General features: G+C 40.0%; 1 protein-coding gene across 2 annotated transcripts in view; it reads right to left on the reverse strand.

The window, feature by feature from the left end:
- SMURF2 (SMAD specific E3 ubiquitin protein ligase 2) overlaps window positions 1-20,304 on the reverse strand; it is a 60,071-nt gene that overhangs the window by 14,697 nt on the left and 25,070 nt on the right. The window contains exons 1-9 of one of the 2 annotated variants that reach the window (XM_054082976.1): window positions 18,938-18,983; window positions 16,747-16,785; window positions 14,987-15,095; window positions 9,038-9,171; window positions 7,778-7,843; window positions 3,967-4,051; window positions 2,589-2,672; window positions 1,056-1,258; window positions 799-883 (exon numbers count right to left, since the gene is read on the reverse strand). In XM_054082976.1, the coding sequence (XP_053938951.1) occupies window positions 799-883; window positions 1,056-1,258; window positions 2,589-2,672; window positions 3,967-4,051; window positions 7,778-7,843; window positions 9,038-9,171; window positions 14,987-15,095; window positions 16,747-16,785; window positions 18,938-18,968 (836 nt within the window). In that variant the 5' untranslated portion in view covers window positions 18,969-18,983. Of the gene's footprint in view, window positions 1-798; window positions 884-1,055; window positions 1,259-2,588; window positions 2,673-3,966; window positions 4,052-7,777; window positions 7,844-9,037; window positions 9,172-14,986; window positions 15,096-16,746; window positions 16,786-18,937; window positions 18,984-20,304 lie in introns of those variants that run through there. The other variant, XM_054082974.1, reaches the window with a different exon arrangement.

Consider the following 20,304-nt stretch of genomic DNA (forward strand, 5'->3'; position numbering starts at 1 on the left):
AAAAACAAATACCAGTCTGCAAAAACACACTATGATTTTTCATGCATATCATTGACACCTGCCGTGGTTTAACCCCATCGAGCAACTAAGCACCACACAGCTGCTCGCTCACCCCACACCAACCTTCAGCGGGGTGGGAGAAAGTAAACACTCGTGGGTTGAGATAAAGACAGTTTAACAGGACAGCAGAAGGGGGAAGGAATAATTATAATAACAGAATATAGAAAACAAGTATACAATACAATTGCTCCCCACTCAAATGACCAATGCCCAGCCTGTTCCCAAGCAGTGATCGCTGGCCCGGGGTTAACTCCCCCAGTTTACACACTGGGAATGACATCTCATGGTTTGGAACATCCTCTGGGCCAGTTGGGGTCAGCTGTCCTGGCTGTGTCCCCTCCCAGCTTCTCGTGCATCCATCACCTTCTCACCGGCAGGCCAGCATGAGAAGCTGAAAAGTCTTTGCTTGCTTAGCAACAGGTAGAACTATCAGTGTGTTTACCAAAATCATTTTAACCGCTGCGCTTGACTATAATTCATATGCAATATCTACTGTCAGTTAACCATGCCTGTTTTCAAAACACCGCCGTAATTTATTTCTTGATTCTCTGTCTTTGCATTAAAATAACAATTTGAAGAACTGAGGTAGATTAATTTATTTTGATGAATGACTTGTTAAAATTATATATTAGGAGCCAAGAGTCAGAAATACAGTATTAGACTAAGAAATCAGAGGAGAGTACTGCTTCAAGTACTATTTTGATTTGACACCTTAAGGATACTTCCATCATTTCTTACCTAGGTACTCTTGGATCATGCCACGTGCTAACACCAGTCTGAGTATGGAGAAAATAGACCTGACCTTGCTGAGTCGTCCTTTGCTCTGCAAAATAAAGATCAATTAATAACTTTAAGTACAAAAAATGCAATATAAAAAGTCACAAAGACCAATTTCCCCAAGCTAAGGAATCGAAAGGATCTTACATGTGAGAAAACATAACCCATTTTCCCAGTTTCTTGGGAGACCTATAATTAAATAATTCTAATTAGCATACCATATCCTTCAGGTAGGTCGGGAGGAGTGTGCAAGTGTGTCCTGCTCATGTAATTTCTGTGCCTCTGTGACCGGACTCTCCTCTCTGCCAGCCGGGGATCCGATGACTGCCCACAGGTCGCACCGTTCGTTCCTGTAATTGGAGTGTTCTCATCCACAAAGCAGCTCAGCGGCCTGCCTGGACTGGAGTATTCAGACGCTGGCCTGAGGGGAAAAAACATCAAAACCGCATTGCTGACTGGACATGGGACTCCACAACGTGCTTTTTAAAACCTTCTTCCAGGGGCTCTCGAAAAATCTTTGCAGACGGAACTGAGCAGCTGACTTGTTGAGCAGGATAATTCCATGAGGGGCAGAAAGCTTCTGTCCTGCGCTCACCGTTTCATCCCAGAGTAATTAGTAACCTCCTCACCTATCTTATGGTCTGGTCTGACATTTAATAGAGGATGCTGTATGATCAAGATCATATCAAATGCTCACAGGAGCAGTTCCCACCTTAAACAGAGTGCTGAGAGTAAAACTATGATTATTTTTAAATGAGCAGCATACAACCCAAACTTTCTCACCTTGGCTCCATGAGGCTGAAGGGATCAGGCCTTGTTATTTCTCCTAAGTTTTAAGGAAGGTTATTAGGTGAGGATGGTAAAAAAAGGGTTAAGTTAGATAAAAGCAAGAGAGGAAACATTAAATTATGTAGTTTCCTATCTCAATGCTGCTTTCTAAAGGGTTTAAAATAGGTTAAGGGGGGATTGATAAGAAGGCAGGGAATCGTCCTGTCCCCTCCAAAAATATACACCTTGCGCTTGGTTTTTTTACTGTAGATGTGTCTAGAGCTTAGAATAGGTATTTTAACATATCAGGAAAAATACAGATAGATAATCAAAAAAGCTGTTCAGTACCTTCACTACTTGAAAACTGCAAATATATATCAGAATTGGCAGCATGCACAGTACGCATTATTTTAAGTTTCCCTATAGAGACTGGAATATTTATTGAGGATGGAAGAGACAGTCTGCAGGCCCAGACAGTCTGCAGAAGAGTCTGAAAACCACACACTGACACTGTCTACAGGTCAGATAACAGCAAAACTGGTTTGAGGAACAGCTTTACAGCACAAATCTATAGTAATTAGAAAAGGTGATTGTAATGATTTAGAAACATGCTCTGTAACCATCAGCTTTAAAAGTTTTGGATTACATGGTCATAGCATGTACATAGACGATGTCTGTCAGCTATTCCTGCTCTCTTCACTTCTTGCAATGTCCATAACCAGAGCTGTACCAAAGCAGCGTTACAGGAAAACAAAGATGCTAGTATTAGGGGAGGGAAAAAATCTAGTCAGAATGATTCTTCTGAGTTAGACGTTAGGCAGACTGAAGGAGCAGGATGTTAGAAAAGCATACAGAGTTTGTAAAGTGACTCAGAGGAATGCCGAATATTCCCCATCAAAGCCACTTACAATCGCTTGCGCCCAGCGCTCCTGGTCAGCAAGCAAACTTCTTCATACGCACAGGCTCTTTAAATAGTTTCTTACCGCGTTGGTCGCTCCCACTGGGTTGTTCGCGTCATATGATTTAAATACTGGATCCTTCCAGAAGCAGTCCGCCGCTCCTCCCACCTAGAATTCAGACATTGAGAGATAAGGCAATGAGTGGTATTTCCAGGAAACCAGGGCACAAAATGTTTCCAACATAAATGCCAACTCAGGAAGACTTACACTATTATGAATCACATTAGCTGGACAAGGTAACAGGAAACAACTCAAAGTTCAGCTCAGAATTAATTGTACATATTCTTCCCTTGGAACCAGGCATATCATTAACAATATCGCACCTTCACATTCAGTAACTATTTGAATTCTAGTTAAATCCAAATAGCCATATAAAGAAAATTCTCGAAAACATGTTTAATAATGCATTTAACTTTTTTTGACCACTGATCCTAGTAAGTGCTTTCACAGCATCTTCACACGCTTGCTTTCATTAAGTCACCTTCAAATAACATGACTTACTACTTTTGTACTCCAAAATACAAGGCTGTACAGCCAGCTTTCCAGTTACACAATTAAGTAAGCAATACTTACACAAAAGAAAAACATTTTGTAGTGAAATCTGAAAAGCATATTGAAAAACATTTTTGACTTCTCCAGACTCCAAGTTAGCAAAAAAATGCTAAAGGCCTTAAGATGATAATTTACATTTCAAAATTCATTGCCTGAAAAATCAGCTTCTCCTGTCTTTACCTGCCATGAATCACATTCAGAAGGTCTGTGTTTGCTCTGAAGTTGATGACAGCACCAGAACCTAACACAGAGCTTTTTTTCTGCATTCACAAAACTGTTTTAGGTGTTAATGATGTCATTAACTCTCACAGGGACAAACTGAAATCCTAAACCCAGCCTTTGGCAGGTAAACACAGCAAGAACTCAGGCTGCATTACCTTTTCCAAACACATTTTCTTTGCCATGATTTACATGGAAGAAACGGATCCATTGTTATAAGCATGCACCTCTGCACAGCCCTGTAGAAGACAGCCAGGCGCATGTGGTTCCACCCTTGCTGCAGAACTGCTCTATGGATGAAGTCAGTTTGCTGGCTGTGATTTAACATTGCATTAGCTTATCAGTTCTATCATTTGAAAGACAAGATGTCTTCTTAGACCCAAGTATATTTTTTGATGTATTTACCCGTATATATGAGCTCCTGTTTCCCAAGAAGAGACAAGACAGTGCTAATTATTAACTATTCTGTGTAGCCTGGCTGGCTTATCTCCTGCTCCTAAATACAAAACCACAAGACACTTGAATGCAAGAATAGAATTAAATTAACCTATTTGTACACTGATTTCTCATCACTGCAAAAGTCTGTAGTATGAGCTGTATTGGTATTTACACCACAGTGAGGTCAGCTTACCCATCTGGCAAATCATTATCGAATAACCGACTGCAGTCCACAACTTGTCCTCCTGTGCCTATTCGGTCTCTGGACTGAAGACTCACTATTAAGATAATAAAAGGATTATTAAAGACATGACATCTGAATGCAAAGTACCATTATATTTGAAAGAGAAATGGTATGACTTGAAGGACTAAGCTGAACCACGTTCTGAATATTTTTTCCTTTTCACAAATCAAAGAGAGTTATAAAGAAACTGGGTATGTTTTCAAACACGTAATCCTCTACACATTACTTCAAAAAAGCTAGCTTGAAGAATAGGAATGCAAGTTAAGGCAGAAAAATAAGTTGTTTCTGAAGCTCTCATTAACTTTTCCCTGTATGAGACAGACGTGATACAGTGGAGCTGCAGCAGCAGTGTAGCAACCCTCGCACATGGCTGGGACAGCAAGCGAGACAGTGCTAGTGCCAGCCGTGTCCTGCTAACAGAAAGAGCTAAAATAAGAAATTTCCATGTGTTTTTGACTCCTTACGTATTTTCTGTGCACGTGGGATTCAGCACACACATGTACACGCGCACACACACAAAACCAGGCAAAACTTCACTGCTAGAAGCACCACGTTTGGTTTCTTGGCTATTTGCAAACACCAGTGGTAAGAAGTTAAATGCAACTCTCACACAAAGCCGTGCTCAGCACCCCAAAAACCCCTTCCAGTCCTCAGCAAAACTCTTACTTTTTTTAAATGTAACCTCTATTTTTTACGTTTCATTGGAAGGGATATTTACGCCTGAAGCTTTTGTACTACAATTATGAAAACAAAGGTTTTTATGGTCAGCTTTTGTTCCCAATATCATAATTTGCTGATGTCCAATCTGATAATTTATGACACTTGTGTTCCTGTGGGGTTGGGGTTTTTTTGATGTTTTGTTCTGCCTTTAACAATAAAACGATTACTTAAGAAGCTCGATACGTGCTGTGGCACATGTTTCTGGAGGTGGCACTACTGCACCTCTGGACAACTGTCTTCATGTTCTATTTACGTAAGCTGTGAAATAAACTTACTAACCTTAACCCAACTAAACTTCTGTCAAGATCACAAAGTTAAAAAAGATGCAGTAGTACTGCCAGGGTTTGCCAGAGTGTCCAAATTTTCAACAACAGTATGTTTTGAAGCTTACAATTTTGGGCCATCAACAGACCAACCCTGGGAGCCCCGCAGTACCCGCTGGCTTTATTCCTCATCAATACCAACTCCAATCTTCCCCGGACACTAACACAGCAAATCAACTTCTTTGAGCAAAAGACACCTTGAATTTCAAACAAAACAAAATCTCAGATGATATATTTATTCTGCAACAAACCCACACGCTGCAAGTTCACATTGCTGCATGTAGGCAAGGTTTGGCAAGCAAAACACACAGACAAAAATGAAACTAAACAAAGGCAATTACCTCCTCTTTGCCTATGCGAGGACCAAAATTTGTGCACGACTTCATTTTGTAATGAGTAAGGACTCATTTGTTCTGCACCGCCACACCAGAAATAAAATGGTGGCACAGAAGAGAGCTGCAAGATTAAGATGCAGCTCAGGTGCCCTTTGCATCCACTACTCAAAAGCATCCCTTTTTCTTTCCCTGTTTGAAAATCACCTCAGGTATTTAAGATGAAGGTCACCTTTGTCCCTGTCCCAGATGATAAAGACACGCCCACTGCACACTCGATCTGTGAGGTTATCATCTGCTGATTGAATTGATCTGGAGGGATCAATTACATTTTAATGTTGGTTTTCAATCTTGTGTAGCCTCTTAATGTAGGCCAGTTTATCACTAGAAGGACCAAGAGTGTATTTGTAACTTGTTCTATCTTCTTACTTACTTTTAATCAAGATTTCTCCACCATGTAACTACTGCAGCAGAACGATCTAGTTTTATTCTGACTCACTCATTCAACAAAATTACATTAGTCAAGAAAGAGTAAAATATAAGGAGTTTAATAACAACGATTACATTTAAGAAAAAGACAGGAGTCTCTGGAATCTTACCAAGGATGCTTTAAATTAAAACACAGCCGTGACTGAGGAAATCTGACCTTTCTGATGATAACGGCAAAAAGCAGAACATACAGATTTGTTCTCGGTCTCTGCTGTAACCTGACAAGCCGCGTGTTTTCTAGGTTCAATGCATGACCCAGCAGTTCCTGCTAATTAGGGACAGCCCCAACAGCATGCCAAGAGAGTTGATACTGCTTTGGCTATTCCACTTGTCATGATCAGATCAGGTTTAGCCAACTGGTCAGTCTAGTTTATGCCCGCATTGCTGACTAGTTAACTCAGAAGCATACTTGTCCCAGGTTTCCCATCTGGCATCCCAATAATCCTGAGACCTTTCTGCTTTGGGGCAGGGTGTTGGGTTTTTTTGTTTGTTTAATTAATGCTATCATTCTCTAGTCATGATGACAAGGATGCATGTTGCATACTCTGGAGGGCAGCATGAGAGCACGTCACAGTGTGAGGGTACACATCTGAAGGACTGCTGTGGGCAGAGAGGATCTCTGCTGCTTGGAGCAGACCCTGAACAAACTCTCCCATCAGCCAAGCTCAGCTTCCTCTCAACAGGAACTCCACAAACAAAAATTGCACGCGTACAGCATGGATGACTAGAGGACCAGTATACTGGAGCAAAACCAAAATGCAAACCAAACTGACAGCATAACGTGCCCTAGAAAAATGATCTCTACTCTTCTGTGCAAGCCCACATGGGAAATGTAATGTTCCATGGTCTGAAGTGTCAGCAATGCACTTAGGATTCCACATTTCTACCATCATTTGACTCTCCTGTGCCACCTCACTCTTATCTTAATACTGTGCAAACACTTGCAGATCAGACATTAGACAGATGGTTAAAGCAACGTAACGAGGCAGTCATATTCAACAGAGCACTTTGAGGAAAGCAAACAAATGCACCCCAGCCCTTACTTGCTGGCTGATACTTCAATAGTTTTCTCTGGCTGACAAAACAAGAGTGCTGCTCGGCTATTATTTGAACTAGGAAATGAACATAAAACTGAGCATGCAAATTCACTTTTCTTTCCGCTCGATCCAAATATTCTCATTAACATCTTGCCACAAAAATAAAGACCTCCTTATCCCAACTTTTTTTTTTTTTACTTCCTTAGTGACCTACTAGAAATGCTCCCTTCTGAAGCAACTTGCAATGCACCAAAGAGAGTGTTTATGAAGTTGTTTTAGGATACTTGTTTTTAAATTTGCCAGTTTCTTTTTAATTCTTAGGTTATTTAAGGTTTATGAGTTTGCAGAATGACAAAGCACAGCTAGGGAGATTGGTGACAGACTTGTTAATAACCCGTGAAAACACAAAATGAATCGAGCAAGTCATCCCAGACAACTCACTCTGGTTACAGCAAGAGGTTTCACCCTTGCGCAAAACTTACATGAAGCACAGCTTTGCTGGAACCCGCAATGGCCAAGAAATCTGTAGTCAGTTTTTCACAGGGAGTTCAGGCTTAAATTGTCACCATTCTTTACAGTGACATTAAAAACGTTCTAAGTAATTTTTTTATTACCTATTGTCTTATCTGTCTCAACACTTATAATAATATTTGGGGTGGTCTGTTTGGGGTTTTTCAGGGCTGGTTTAGGTGTTTTCATGTTTTTGTTTTAATTCTCTACATACGCACTTCTAGCTTGAGGTGGCTCTGCCACCACACACTGAATTAAAAAAAATACAGAAAACTGACATCTAGGAAGGGTATTTCTACAGCTACTATTAAGCTTCAAAAAGACTTAAAAGATAAGATTCCTTACTTACCTACTATCTGTCCTCTAACAGTATCATTGTCGTTTGGCCCAAGCTTGCACAGATCCAATCTCTGATCTACAAAACAAGGACACAAAGCGTAAGTCATGCAACAGTTTGCTGCCTTTGAAAGGCACGCTGAAGTACCATCGGAACAAAGTTCAGTGCAAGATAAAGTTAAGAGTTCAAGAGACGGTGAAAGGGAAGCAAAACAAAATCTTCAGTCAAAACATCACTTTTCATAATCTTAAATCAGAAAACAAGTCTAAAGTACCTTTGCTTTAACATTTTTCCTACTTCACAAAGGTCTTTTGATGAAGAGAAAATGACATTATCCTAGCTTGGATATTTCAAGGGACTGCAAGAAGTATTTCAAACTCTCTTCTCTTGTGAAGACCAGCCATTGTCATAATGCATTCCCAGTTCAACACTTGTATTAGTACAGCAGAGAGCTAAACTACAGCATCAATCCACGTGCTCAGCACTAAATTGCTTGATTTTATGAAGTTCTACCTACGTGCGATGCACTAAAGCACTGATCTAGTGACAAATTCTTGAAAATGAGAACTTCAGTGATTTTACTGCCAAGGAACCTGTTATTGAAGGTAAAATCACAACACTTCTTTATCAGTATGTTACTCTTTTCTTTTTAAACCATCTTTATAGCCAAGCACTGCTTGTCCTTCACAGTGTGCCAAATTTTGTTGAGAAGTAAATGGCACACATTAAGATAATCAGAAAACAGCATCTTACATGTTAATTAACTTTTGAGAAAGTAAATACAAAGTGCTCTAAGTGCTAATGCCTTATGACAACATTTACTATTTCACTTTGAAGACTCGTTTATTTTTTAAGGACAAATTTGGCTTCAAGACAGATTTAACCTTTCATTTACCCCTTAAGACTTGCATTTTTCAATGTAATAAAAAGATAATTTTAAAGTAATCAGTATTCAAAACTTAGATTAGAATCTTCCTTTAAAACTCCAACACAGTAAGTTCTATCTTGACAATCCACGACCAGACCACAGCACTATGGTTACCCGTCTACGGGAACGGAGCAAAGGAGCCGAAAAGTCAAAGGTAAATTACATTTTCTGACCTACCTGTGCTATACTCCACCACAAAACACTATTACAAGCTACCAAATTAATTGGAATATACAAGATTTATAAAAAACCAACAAAAACTCATTTAACTGTCACTCTTCAAAGAGTCTGTGCATAAGAGTTTGGTCTGAAAGAGATAAAGCACTCATCTTCAGCTTACTTACAACCAGTGTCTTTAAGGCGGTTGATTGCGTTTGAGAGAAGTCTCACGCAGCCCAGAAAACCAGCTCCCTGCTTTTTATGAATTTTCTTGTGATTCCACACACTGATGGTTATTGAATCCGACTTCCCAATATATCTGAAAAACGTGAAAAACAGCACTGTGAACGACACTTCCTCAACACTTTGAATATGCTCCAGAAATCACCCTGGGGGAAAAAAATTAAAGAAGACTATCAACCATTAAAAATTTAACACACACTGTATCAGCAAAAGAGTCAGTCATCTTCAGAAGATGTGCACATTATACTTTAATGGAAGCATGTCTTATGAAGGAGTTTACTTGAATACAAACTAATCTAAAGTCCTGATTCTGGACGAAGGCATTCCAGTCTACCCAAATCTGCTGAAAGCAGTGACATGAACAGGCCGCGGGCTGGCTCAGTGACCACATCTCTTCAAGCAGCTACAAACGTGCAGATTCATGCCTAGGCTCAGCCTACCCAAACTGAGCAGCAATGCTCGTGGCAGCAGGTGTTTGTGAGCGGTGCTAGCAAGCAGAGCCCTTCCAATGCCAGGACAGAAATTATCCGTGTAGCTTTCTTTTGCAGTACTTCGTCTGCTGCTGCTTTTCAGGCTACTCTTTCAACCACCGGCAATGCAAGTCACCCTCATTTAGAGCCTTCTGAGCGCTCAGGGAAATACAAAGCAAACCTTGTCACACACCCGCAGTTAGCAAAACTAGGAAGCTAATTTACTATTAGGAAAGCTTCAGAAAGGCCTGTACGTCACACATTACATATAACGAATGTGACCCAGCACAGAAAGCTCATGCAGCATCTTAGCTGCCATGTGCTACATTGCCCTCCTGCTCCCCGCTCCCATGTGGGCTGCCTCCTCGCAGCATCACCACGGAAATGCTTTGCAGAGCTTCAACCTGCATTTTATCCACTTGGGATACTTGGACGCTGGAGGGGATTTTGGTTTTGTTCTTTTGATTGAAGCTTTGCACTTCAGAAGCAATTCCTTTGTGAGCTGTTTTTTGTTCTCAAAACGTTCAGAGGACAATTTCAATGCACCTACAATAAATCAGCTATTGCAAATACTGAATTATTAGAGTAATTTCAAGTTGAGGAAAATGAATTTATAACTATGGCCCGGATCCCAAGAACTACTTCATTCCCAGACGACAAATTCTGGCCTTCTGAAGTTTACTTCCAAGTGCCTTTTTGTTTGTTTTGAAGGAAAACTGATCAAACAAACTCAGCCAATATCTAAATACCCCTCCACCACTGACTAAGACTTCATTGGCTTTAAAACATCTTAATATTTTCATAGATAGAAATGATACTGTCAAGGTTGGCAAACCAAACAGTTGAACTAACAGTCATGGCTTAAAATTGCAGCTGTGACCAAGTTCCCAATTAGCACTTCTCTCATTTTTTCTTTTCCAAAAAGCAGAACTTTGACAACTTCTCTTTCCCACCTGCAGACAGGGACTGACCCAAGAAGCATAGACAGAAAAGCGTAACTGTAGGCACACACCCGTGAGCATGGTTTAAAATAACCAGTGCGCATTTAAAAGACAAGACAAAACACAAACTTCACTCACAACGAAACCCAAAGATATTTGAATAGTAAGGTGATTGCATATATAGGTCAGATTTTTGGCCTTACAACCTTGACAATGCCAATTTTGCATAAAGAAACGAGAGATGAGGATGGGTATTCACGTGCACAGTTGCAGTCTACAATGTTTCATGTACTTAAAATAAATTCTTATGACAAAAAGTTAGGTGCACTTAAAAATAAAGACTTATCATGACCTGTCTTCAATTTTCCAGTTTTCCTTGTTGCTTTAAAAAAGTCAAAGGTATATCGTTAAACACAATTTCATAACAGAACAGTTTGAATAATAAGTAGAACAGCTGAATATACAACACAGTTTCCAAGAATGACTGTAACTTTTCAGGGTGAGGTTCTCATGGCCGAGATGCAGACAGTAAACCATCCATACCAAACAGGTGAGGAGTTTATATTACTACTATAACCTACTCTGATTTTTGCACCAGAAACCGTGGCTGATTCACACATTTAAAGGAAATAAGGAAGGCAAGCTGCATTTTCCAAATAAAAACGTCCTCTTTTTTTTTTTTTTTCCAAAGGAAGAAACAGCTCAGTAACTGCTGGTTGGCTTCATGGCAAACTGCTTCATATACTTCAGCAGAATTTCAAGCATGAAAATACATGGTTGCATTTAGAGAGTGACGGTAGGACAAGCTGACATTTCCAATTCATTTAATGGATGCGTTACATTTGTTTTACATCATCTGGCAATAAAGTTCCAACATAAAAGCCTGAGCTAGGAATTTTATTTGTTATTAAAAAAGAATGTTCCAAAAAATAAAGTGAATACATTTTTTTAAAAAAAATAAAACAAAAAAAAGCCCACGGAAAAACACAAAACTCCCTTTTTACTGGATGCCTCTCTCTCCCTTCTCATCATTAAGGTTGTTGGACTTCCCTCCGCTCCCTTCCCCATCAGCAATATCTATTTCACAATGCTCTGTACTTCAATAGAGATAACAGGATTAATATTAATGCAATGGAAACCTGGAAATTCAATTTCCATACACATTTTGTTAACTCCCATATTTCCTGATTCTGTAAAATTAGGGCTCTGGATAAAAACTGCGTGTTTGGAGATTTTAAGTACCTACTCGTAGCACTTCCACTTCTAAACAAAAAATCAAGTAAATGCCATACTGGAAACCTCTAAAATATTTTAATCAAATTTTAAAACACAAGGATGATTGTTACTTTGTCTAAATAAAATTATCTTGGCCAGGGTGGTATTTCCTTCTGAGCTAATGTACCACTCAGGAAGGTTTGGGATCAAATGACTTTTCATCCCCATGGCATGAGAGAGACTTTCCCTGAAGAGTTCAGCTCAGTAGAGAAAAGCAGAATGAAGAAAGTGGAAAAAAATTATTCCTGAAAAAACACATCTCTTCCTGATTCCAAGCCAGACGTACTCCTTCTAGAAAGAGAAAAAAATGCAACATCGGGAGGTACGAGCTCCAGCTTGGAAGCCAGGAATTCCCTACTTCTAACCCATGTTGTCTTTTTATGACCCGGACAAGTTACTTTGTTTCTCCATTCTCCCATTTCTGATCTTTTTCTAATATAATGGCAGCGTTAGGCTTTGAAATATCAGCTGTTTTGAGGTTTGGAGAGAAGAGGGTGCGAAAAGACGTAATGGAAAATAACATCTCCAATTTTTTCCTCCTCTCTTCCCTCACCCTGACATCGTTCTCATCTCTGTGTTTGAGCTTCTGGGATGGTCAGGAGAACCAGCCAGAGGCTGTGGATTACACAGAAACACAGCACAGACACGTGGCACTGACTGGCTGCTCCCTTCTCCTCCCCAGTGCCGCCCAGCTCAACGCTGGGCTGAGCCTACGAGACACTAAAAGCAGCTGCACCAGGCAAAGAGCAAGCAAAGTGGGCTTCCACTCCAAACGTTCCTAACTGAGCCACCTAAGCAGTTCAGCTGAGACTTGTACATCTAATGTGCTTGAGACAGAAGGGCCAGATCTGCTCGATACGGCCCAAACACAACCCAGAAACGCTTTCACCCTGAAGGCAAAGGGCATCAGCTTCATCAAACTGGTCTAAGCAAACATGTCTAGAAGGCAAAGCTGTTGCAAGGAGCTCTTTGTTGGCTCTTAAAGAGAGTCTAATTTAGGATGGGATTGTCCAAACCAGCACTAAGCAGAACGGTTGACTTCTCTCCCCAGGAAAAATCCAGGATCATTAGCAATAACTAGGCAAGTAGAGCTGGGGGAGAAATGTCATTCTGTCAGGGCAGAGCAGAAGCTTGAGAACGTGGAGGCACCAAACCTACAGTGAGATGACTTTGGGAAGAGGAGGAGTTGCAGAAGCTGGGTGAAAGAGACATAACAAAGGAGGAGAGCAACATGTCCATGCTAGAGCAGACTTGAAGGGCACAGAGTAAAGATAGAACCAGGACTGGGTTTGGGTGGAGACCACAGAATAAACATCTTTTAGAGACAAACAGAGCATATGACTTGCTATGCGTTAAGGGCAGAGGCTGCTATGGACAGGTGAGCGTGGGGAGGCCGTAGGAGAGAGGAGGGTAACACAAAATGGAAGAAAGGTGAAGGAAGAGAAGAAGGGGATTTGTGGAGTTTCAGAAGTGCTGGTTTAGGTAGTAAAAGTTTAGTGCTTAAACGCTTTGAATGCAAGAAGGTCTGTACAAGTATTAAGTCTGGTTGTTCTAAGGTCTGAGAAAAGGCCTGAACAATAGGAAAAAACACAAACAAGACTGAAAATAAGGAAGGGGAATACATCCAGGGCAAGCATGGTATTTTACTGACATTAAACTGCATCCAGACAGCAACTATTTGGCAATTTCTTTCTGGAAAGCCTCCCAGATTCCCCTCTCCCCTTACACACACCCATCTAGACTGAAGAATCTAAGCAACTAACTCACTCAGCTGCTTCCTTTCACACCAAGATCTGAATTAATAACCACATAAGGCAAAAGCAAAGCCTTTTTTTGTTCTTTACAACACTGCAGAAGGGTTTTTTTAAAAACCATCTTCTACAACAGAATACCTACTATGCTGAATGAGATTAGGAAGCTTCAAAATTCCCTTGGGATTAGCAACTTAATTCAGACATTATTCCATAAATACATCACAACAGATCATTTGCATATGCCATCACACGATACACTAAACTGTTAATTAGCAGCAGTGTTAACCTGTTATACAAATTCCAGGCTGGGGACACTCCAATCAACCCAAGAGATGCCCTGAATCTGGCAGAGCAAAATATTCTGCCAGAAACCCCATTTCTCTCTCTCCTTTTTGTAATACAATGTGGACTGCAGTCACAGCCTTGCTTCAAAGCTGACACAAGTACAGTATCCACAGACAATCATGACTTGTTCAACAAAACAATGTAAAAATACCTTCTCTTACTACCTACTTGAAAATTGTAACCAGAAAGGAACTTTCTTCTAAAGATCTCTCTACGTTTTTCCATTACTCTCGTTGCATATTAACAGACTCTCTCATTTCCCATGTCCTCTACTCCTTTTCTCCAGCAGGGAACCAAGTCTCCAAGTCATTAGCTCGTGAAGCACTTACCATCTAATCTGTTCCCGTCAAGTACTGATTTGCATTGTCACCACAGCGCTTGGAAAACCAAGATGCGACTGGCAGATACTGAGGGAGACAGGGAACCACTGACATTCCCAATATGGAATTTAGTAGCAGATAACTGCCAAATGATCCATTCCAAGATAAAAGATAAAGAATAAAAGACAGGGAAAACAAAGCATGCACAAACACAAAGAAAGCTATATAAAAAGGAAAGCTTTAATAACTTGTATTATACATTCTAAGGTTTAGAAAGACAGGAAAAACATCAGATATACATGCCATACCAACGTATGTATGCTCAAATGCACTGAAAGATGCTCAAGTGATGAGAACAACATAATAATTGACAGCGAGAAGAACATTTGCGACAGAAAATTACATAAAAGAAAAAAAACCTGAAGAAAATCCACACAGAAGAATAGACACTGTAGCATTGCAGCAGAGAAAAAAAAAGCACAAGGAGCAACTCGAGGGAAACAGTGTCAATTTGCTTCATTTTACAGAACTGTTAACATGGAAATATTACAATAAAACAATGCTATAGTACATGTAAGGCATGCTGGAGATAACCCAGTGTAGTGTTTAGGTTTTGCAGGAAATGAGAAAAAGTAGTATTTTGACATGTGTATTTTTTCACCCAAACTAATAAACCCTGGCATGTTTTTCAAGCTGTAAATAGGACAGTACTATGAACATCTGGCAATGGCTGTGTACGTTAGAGGATTTCACTTCAAACCTTTGGTTATCACTGTTACCACCTACAGGTCATAATGCTGATTCCATTTTGGATCGAGTGTATTCTTCACAGTATCTGTAGAATGGCATTGGCCAGATCCGTCCACCACAACCTTAGCAAATGGATCAGGGAGTCCTAAGAGGAGGAAAAGAAAAAAGCTAGCAAATGGATCAAGATGCTTTAAAGTCCTATATCATTGCACATTTACTTTTTATATTTTATTTGAAGTCACCTTTTATTTATAAAAGGGAGCGGTATTTAACGAGTGGGAATAACATGACACATTAAGCACAGGAAACAGCTAAATTAGCAATTCATTTCACTGATATAGTCCAAGAAAAACCTGTGTAAGTCAAACATTTGGGGGGGAAGAAAAAATGAACACTTTAATCTTCTTAATTCAGGATTGAGTAAGCTCTCTGTACACAAAGAATTCAGCAAATAGAAGAACGCAGAGAAAAGAGATTTATGTTCTTCCTATTTTTAAGATTAATTATGGTCAGGATTTTGGTTGTTAGTGGTATTTCAGGAAATCACCTATAATAGGTTATTCTTCCTTTTGAGTTCCACTTGGTTATTCTTGCTTTTGAGTTCCATTTTGGTTTTTTGCTAGCTTTCTACTCCATTTTCTACCAGCTTAGTACCTTGGAAACACTGAACTGATCAACAAAAATTAGTGTAAGGATGGTGCCAGGCTACACAGCTGATGACAGGGAAGAAGCAGGCCCAGAGCAGCCTACAATTAGCTCTACTGCAACTGCTGTTCTAAGCAACCTGTTAACTAACACCAAAAGGGATGCTCCCACCACTAATGCCCCCAAGTCATGCCGTCCTATCCCGTTTTCCCATCATACTAATTCCTCCCCTCCTCTGAGCACCCAGTGAGTCAGCTGAAGGTGGTGAAGCATTATTCACATTTTCTGTATCACAAGTTTCATACCAGTTCCACTTCCTCAGGTGACTCACAATGGAGCCAGTCAGGCGGCACAGTGGCTCAGGACAAGTGTCCGACAAAGCACGTGGGGACAAAGACAAAGCACGTGTGGAAGAGAAGGAACGGGACCTCGTGAGATTTGTGCTTCACTACAAAAGCTACCACAGATTTCAAAACTTGAGGTTTTTTTAGGCAGAACTTAGCTGTTGAGCACCCAAGAACTTGCAATCAATACAAAAACCTAGATATATAAAGCAAGTTAGAGAAGTATGACAAATTACAGTATAATTCTGTATCATCCCTACTTCAAGTTCTTTTCAATGTTCAGGTCTGATTTTCCAAATTCTCCCTACTCCCAGCAGGGAGGCAGCAGACAATGATCTGTGCGTGTGTGCCTCCACAGCCAATGACATTCCTTTCTGCCTCATTCATCCACTCTTTCACACTGCTTTCAAAACATTATTAATTTCAATACAATTTCAGAGTAGGTAAGTATTAATAATAATTAAGATGCATATCTGTTTGCTGGACAAAAAGCTCTGATGTGAAAAGCATTTTAATAAATGTGGGTACTAACAGAATAACATGTAATTTGCCTGAGAGAGTAGAACTGTTCCCCACTCCCATGAAAAACAGAGCATGTCAGTGTTTTTATTATTATTATTATGAATCTGTGATGACTGCCACCTAAGACAAAATTAGAAGCACTGAAAAAAAGCAGTATGAAAACAAAGCCTCCAGACCCTTTAATTCAAATATCTTAACACAATGACCACGTGCAAACACTGATGTATAGAACCCGTGTAATACTTATGCCACCTATAAAAGTATAAAACTTAAACAGCTACTTACGGAAAAAGTCCTTTTTCACTAAGTTTTTTGCACACAGTACTGCAAGAAAAAACAGAAATACAAAATTAAGTTACTGATTCCCAAGTAAAAAAAACAACTTACTCAAACATTACTTTACCTGTTCAGCATTCCAGAAAATCCTGCTCAAAGTAAAATGAGTGAACATAAATGAATCGTGCTCCTACATAATTTATATTGTAATGTAAAATAGTCCCTGAAAGCTGAGCCAGAAGTGTCATCTTTTGGCAAGGTCCCTTTAGGCAGATCACAGTGGAAGCGACACCATAGTGGTTTCCTCAGGCAGTAGTTTCACGTGGTAATTTTTTTTCCCAATAGTTTTGCCAAGTCTGTTTACCTGGTGAGAGAACACGACTACTTCTAACCAGCTCACCATACAATGGCACAACCAATCATGCCAGTAAAATCTTGTGTTCAGCTCTACAGACCTGCAAAAGCTTCCCTGACCATAAAAACCGAACAGCCTGGACTTTTCCGTTATCCTACGTGGAAGCTAAATAAAAGTTTCTACCTGAAAAACATTTGGGTGGAGTACACCAACTCCTAACACCAGAGTTTTGATGGCTCCAAAGATATGTTTTATTTGTAGAACCTGATAATTGTTTCAGGCTTTTTTGTTTAAATTAAAAGGGAGGACCATTTGCATTTGTCAACTAAAAATACAAGGGGCAAACAATCTCATATGAGAACAGAGTAAATTAAAACAAACAAATAAATAAATGAAAAGGTCAAAGAGGACAACTTTCATATGAAGATGCCAAGGTACACACAGAAGACTTCTCCTCACAAAATGCACCACTGTTCAACTATGTGTGCTTATCTATTATGGCAGGTTTAGTGAGCAGGAAATATTAGATCCCCCGGTGAAACATTAAAATATTTACTGATAACACAAAAGGATTCTTGGGTATGAAATGACAGCATGAATTCCCACAGCTAGTACAAGAAAGACAAAAAGGGGTGGGGGGAAGAGGTATTTGGTTGGAACTGATGCTGCAAAGAGTCCTCAGTATATGATTCCCTTGGATATTTTTTCTATGAGATTGCCAATATTTATCATTGCCAGGGAATGCAAAGAGAAAAGTGCATGCAGTAATCACATCCCACAGAAACCCCCTAAAACCAAACAGAATTGCTCATGCTTTTCCCCATAGAATATCCTCAAACTGATCCTGCAGGGCTACTGATTCTCCAACTGCTTCATCAAATCACAGGATAGTTTGGGTTGGAAGGGACCTTAAAGCCCATCCAGTTCCAACCCCCTGCCATGGGCAGGGACACCTCCCACTGGCTCAGGCTGCCCAAAGCCCATCCAACCTGGCCTGGAACACTTCAATGGATGGGGCAGAAACAACTTCCCTGGGCAACCTGTTCCACTGCCTCACCACCCTTATCGTGAGGAAATTGCTCTTTATGTCCAGTCCAGATCTGCCTCTCTCCAGATTTAGACTTCTATGGTACCTGCCCAACTATCACCGCGCAGAGGCAGCCCATGAACGCTGCCCATGGAGAGCTCAGCGGTCAGGGCAGAGGAGCACCACCCTGAATAGTTGTACGTGCTAGCACAAAGTTACAGATTAGTCTAAATCAATGAAATTAACATTTTCCCAATTTTTATGTTCATAAAGATGTTAATTTCAGCGAAACTGCTTTCCATGGAAATTCAGCACTGTAAAATCTTGCTAGACCTCTACTTAGGTCTGAATTTTGTTCCTCTGTAAACCAGAAAGGGACACCTACTAATGACTACAGGTATTTCTTTCCATTCAAAGACATACTGATAATCCTACAGCAGAGCTCTATTTAAGGGATTTTCACCCAATAATTAATTCCACTGTAAACAGTCAAGAGCAGTAAAATACCCATAAAGAGCCAAAAATTGGGGGTGTTTCTAATACCTGGAGTTCAAGCATGCGCAGGAAACACTGTCCCATCACTGTCTGCTTCACAGGACATTCAGATGAAGTCTTTAGGATGGTGTAGTAAAAACCCAGTTACGGAAGACTTCTATGTGCCCTGCAATTTGAAGTCTACTCTATCCATACAATTGATTAGAACTTGAAACACATTTAAAGAAACAGGTAAGAAACTCAGAAAAGCACTTCTACAGTTCCTAAAGATTTTCTTACACTGAGAAAATCTTCAGCCTGAGTTGTCAACAGACACCACTCACCCAAGAACTGGAAGAGGTCACTGCTCACCATCTGTCTTTCGTCTAGTAGTGAAAAACATCAAATAAAATAGATGCTGACATAGATGACCACTTCTTAAAATATTTTAAAAAATATAATTACTTACACAATTTCACCTATTACAAGAAACGGGAAGCATCAAGTGAAGTTAAAGGCTTTAAAAATCCAGTGGTTAAGTCAAAAGTAATCTACAGGACAGTGAGCCACACAGTGTGTTCCTGAAATTGTGTAGTGTCCAAAATAAGGGGTTTAACTAATCTTTTCAGAGAGAAATGGCAAGGTTAACTAATTAGAAACACTTCCTTTCAAAACACTAAGCAAGCCTGCCAGTGTGATTTAACCAAAGTCTCATTTTTATAAGATCGGGCACACGCACAACAGACAGACTGACAACCATTTCCCCAACAATTAGCCATGAGCGAACAAACTAATATTTTTGGCTCAATATTTCCCTCTCTAGTAACCACATTTAAGGGAAGTCAGCTCTCAAACCATTCTGGCTGTGTCAGGTTAACAAAACAGGAGAGACGCTGAGAAATCTTCTATTAACAACACCTTCTCTGCCAGGTATTTCTAGGTAAAAAAAACCCAGTCCCAGGAGCATCAGCTCCATTCTAAGTGAAACAATCTCCTTCCAGGCACAGAGCTCCAATCCATCTCAGGACTTTTCTCGGACATGACTTTTCCCACTGGCGGGAGAGCACCAGACTTTATGCTCCACTTTTCTAACAGTTTCAACACTGCATTAAAACCTATTCTGAATATTCCGATAACCAACTGATTAATAGTTCCTCGAGAATAAAAACTAAGGAAGTTCGGTTTCCTATGGATTTATGTTTTGTGGTTGATGGAAAGCCATAGCCGAGGCTGTTCCCACCGGCAGGGCACTTAGACACCCTCCCACGCAGACTCTCCAGTGGTCTTACAACGCGGGATCTCTCGCTGCAGCTTTTTCCTCTCATTTCAGGTCACTCTTAGGGTCTCCTCTTTATCCAGGCAACAATTCTCATGAAACTCTTGGGACTTAATTATATTTGAGACCTCTTTCCAATGTCGAATTTGAGGTTAAGATTCAAAAAACCAGAACGAACCACAGCAAAATCTATTTTTTACAACAAAGCCATGTTAACATGCGAATGGTTCTGAACCCAAACCCTCATCATTATCAGATCTACACAGCTGCACCATTAACAGATCCTCTCAAGGTGGCACAAAGTTTTTTGTTGTTTGTCCGTGCTTGTTTTAGAATCTTTTTTATTAAAATTATTTTTAAGCAAAAAAAAATTAAGCTGTTTAAACTTGCACTGAATGTTTTCAGAAACTAGAACATAAATCAATGCCTGCAGAT

The sequence above is a fragment of the Cuculus canorus genome, chromosome 18 (assembly GCF_017976375.1).
Source record: "Cuculus canorus isolate bCucCan1 chromosome 18, bCucCan1.pri, whole genome shotgun sequence".
Taxonomy (NCBI): domain Eukaryota; kingdom Metazoa; phylum Chordata; class Aves; order Cuculiformes; family Cuculidae; genus Cuculus; species Cuculus canorus.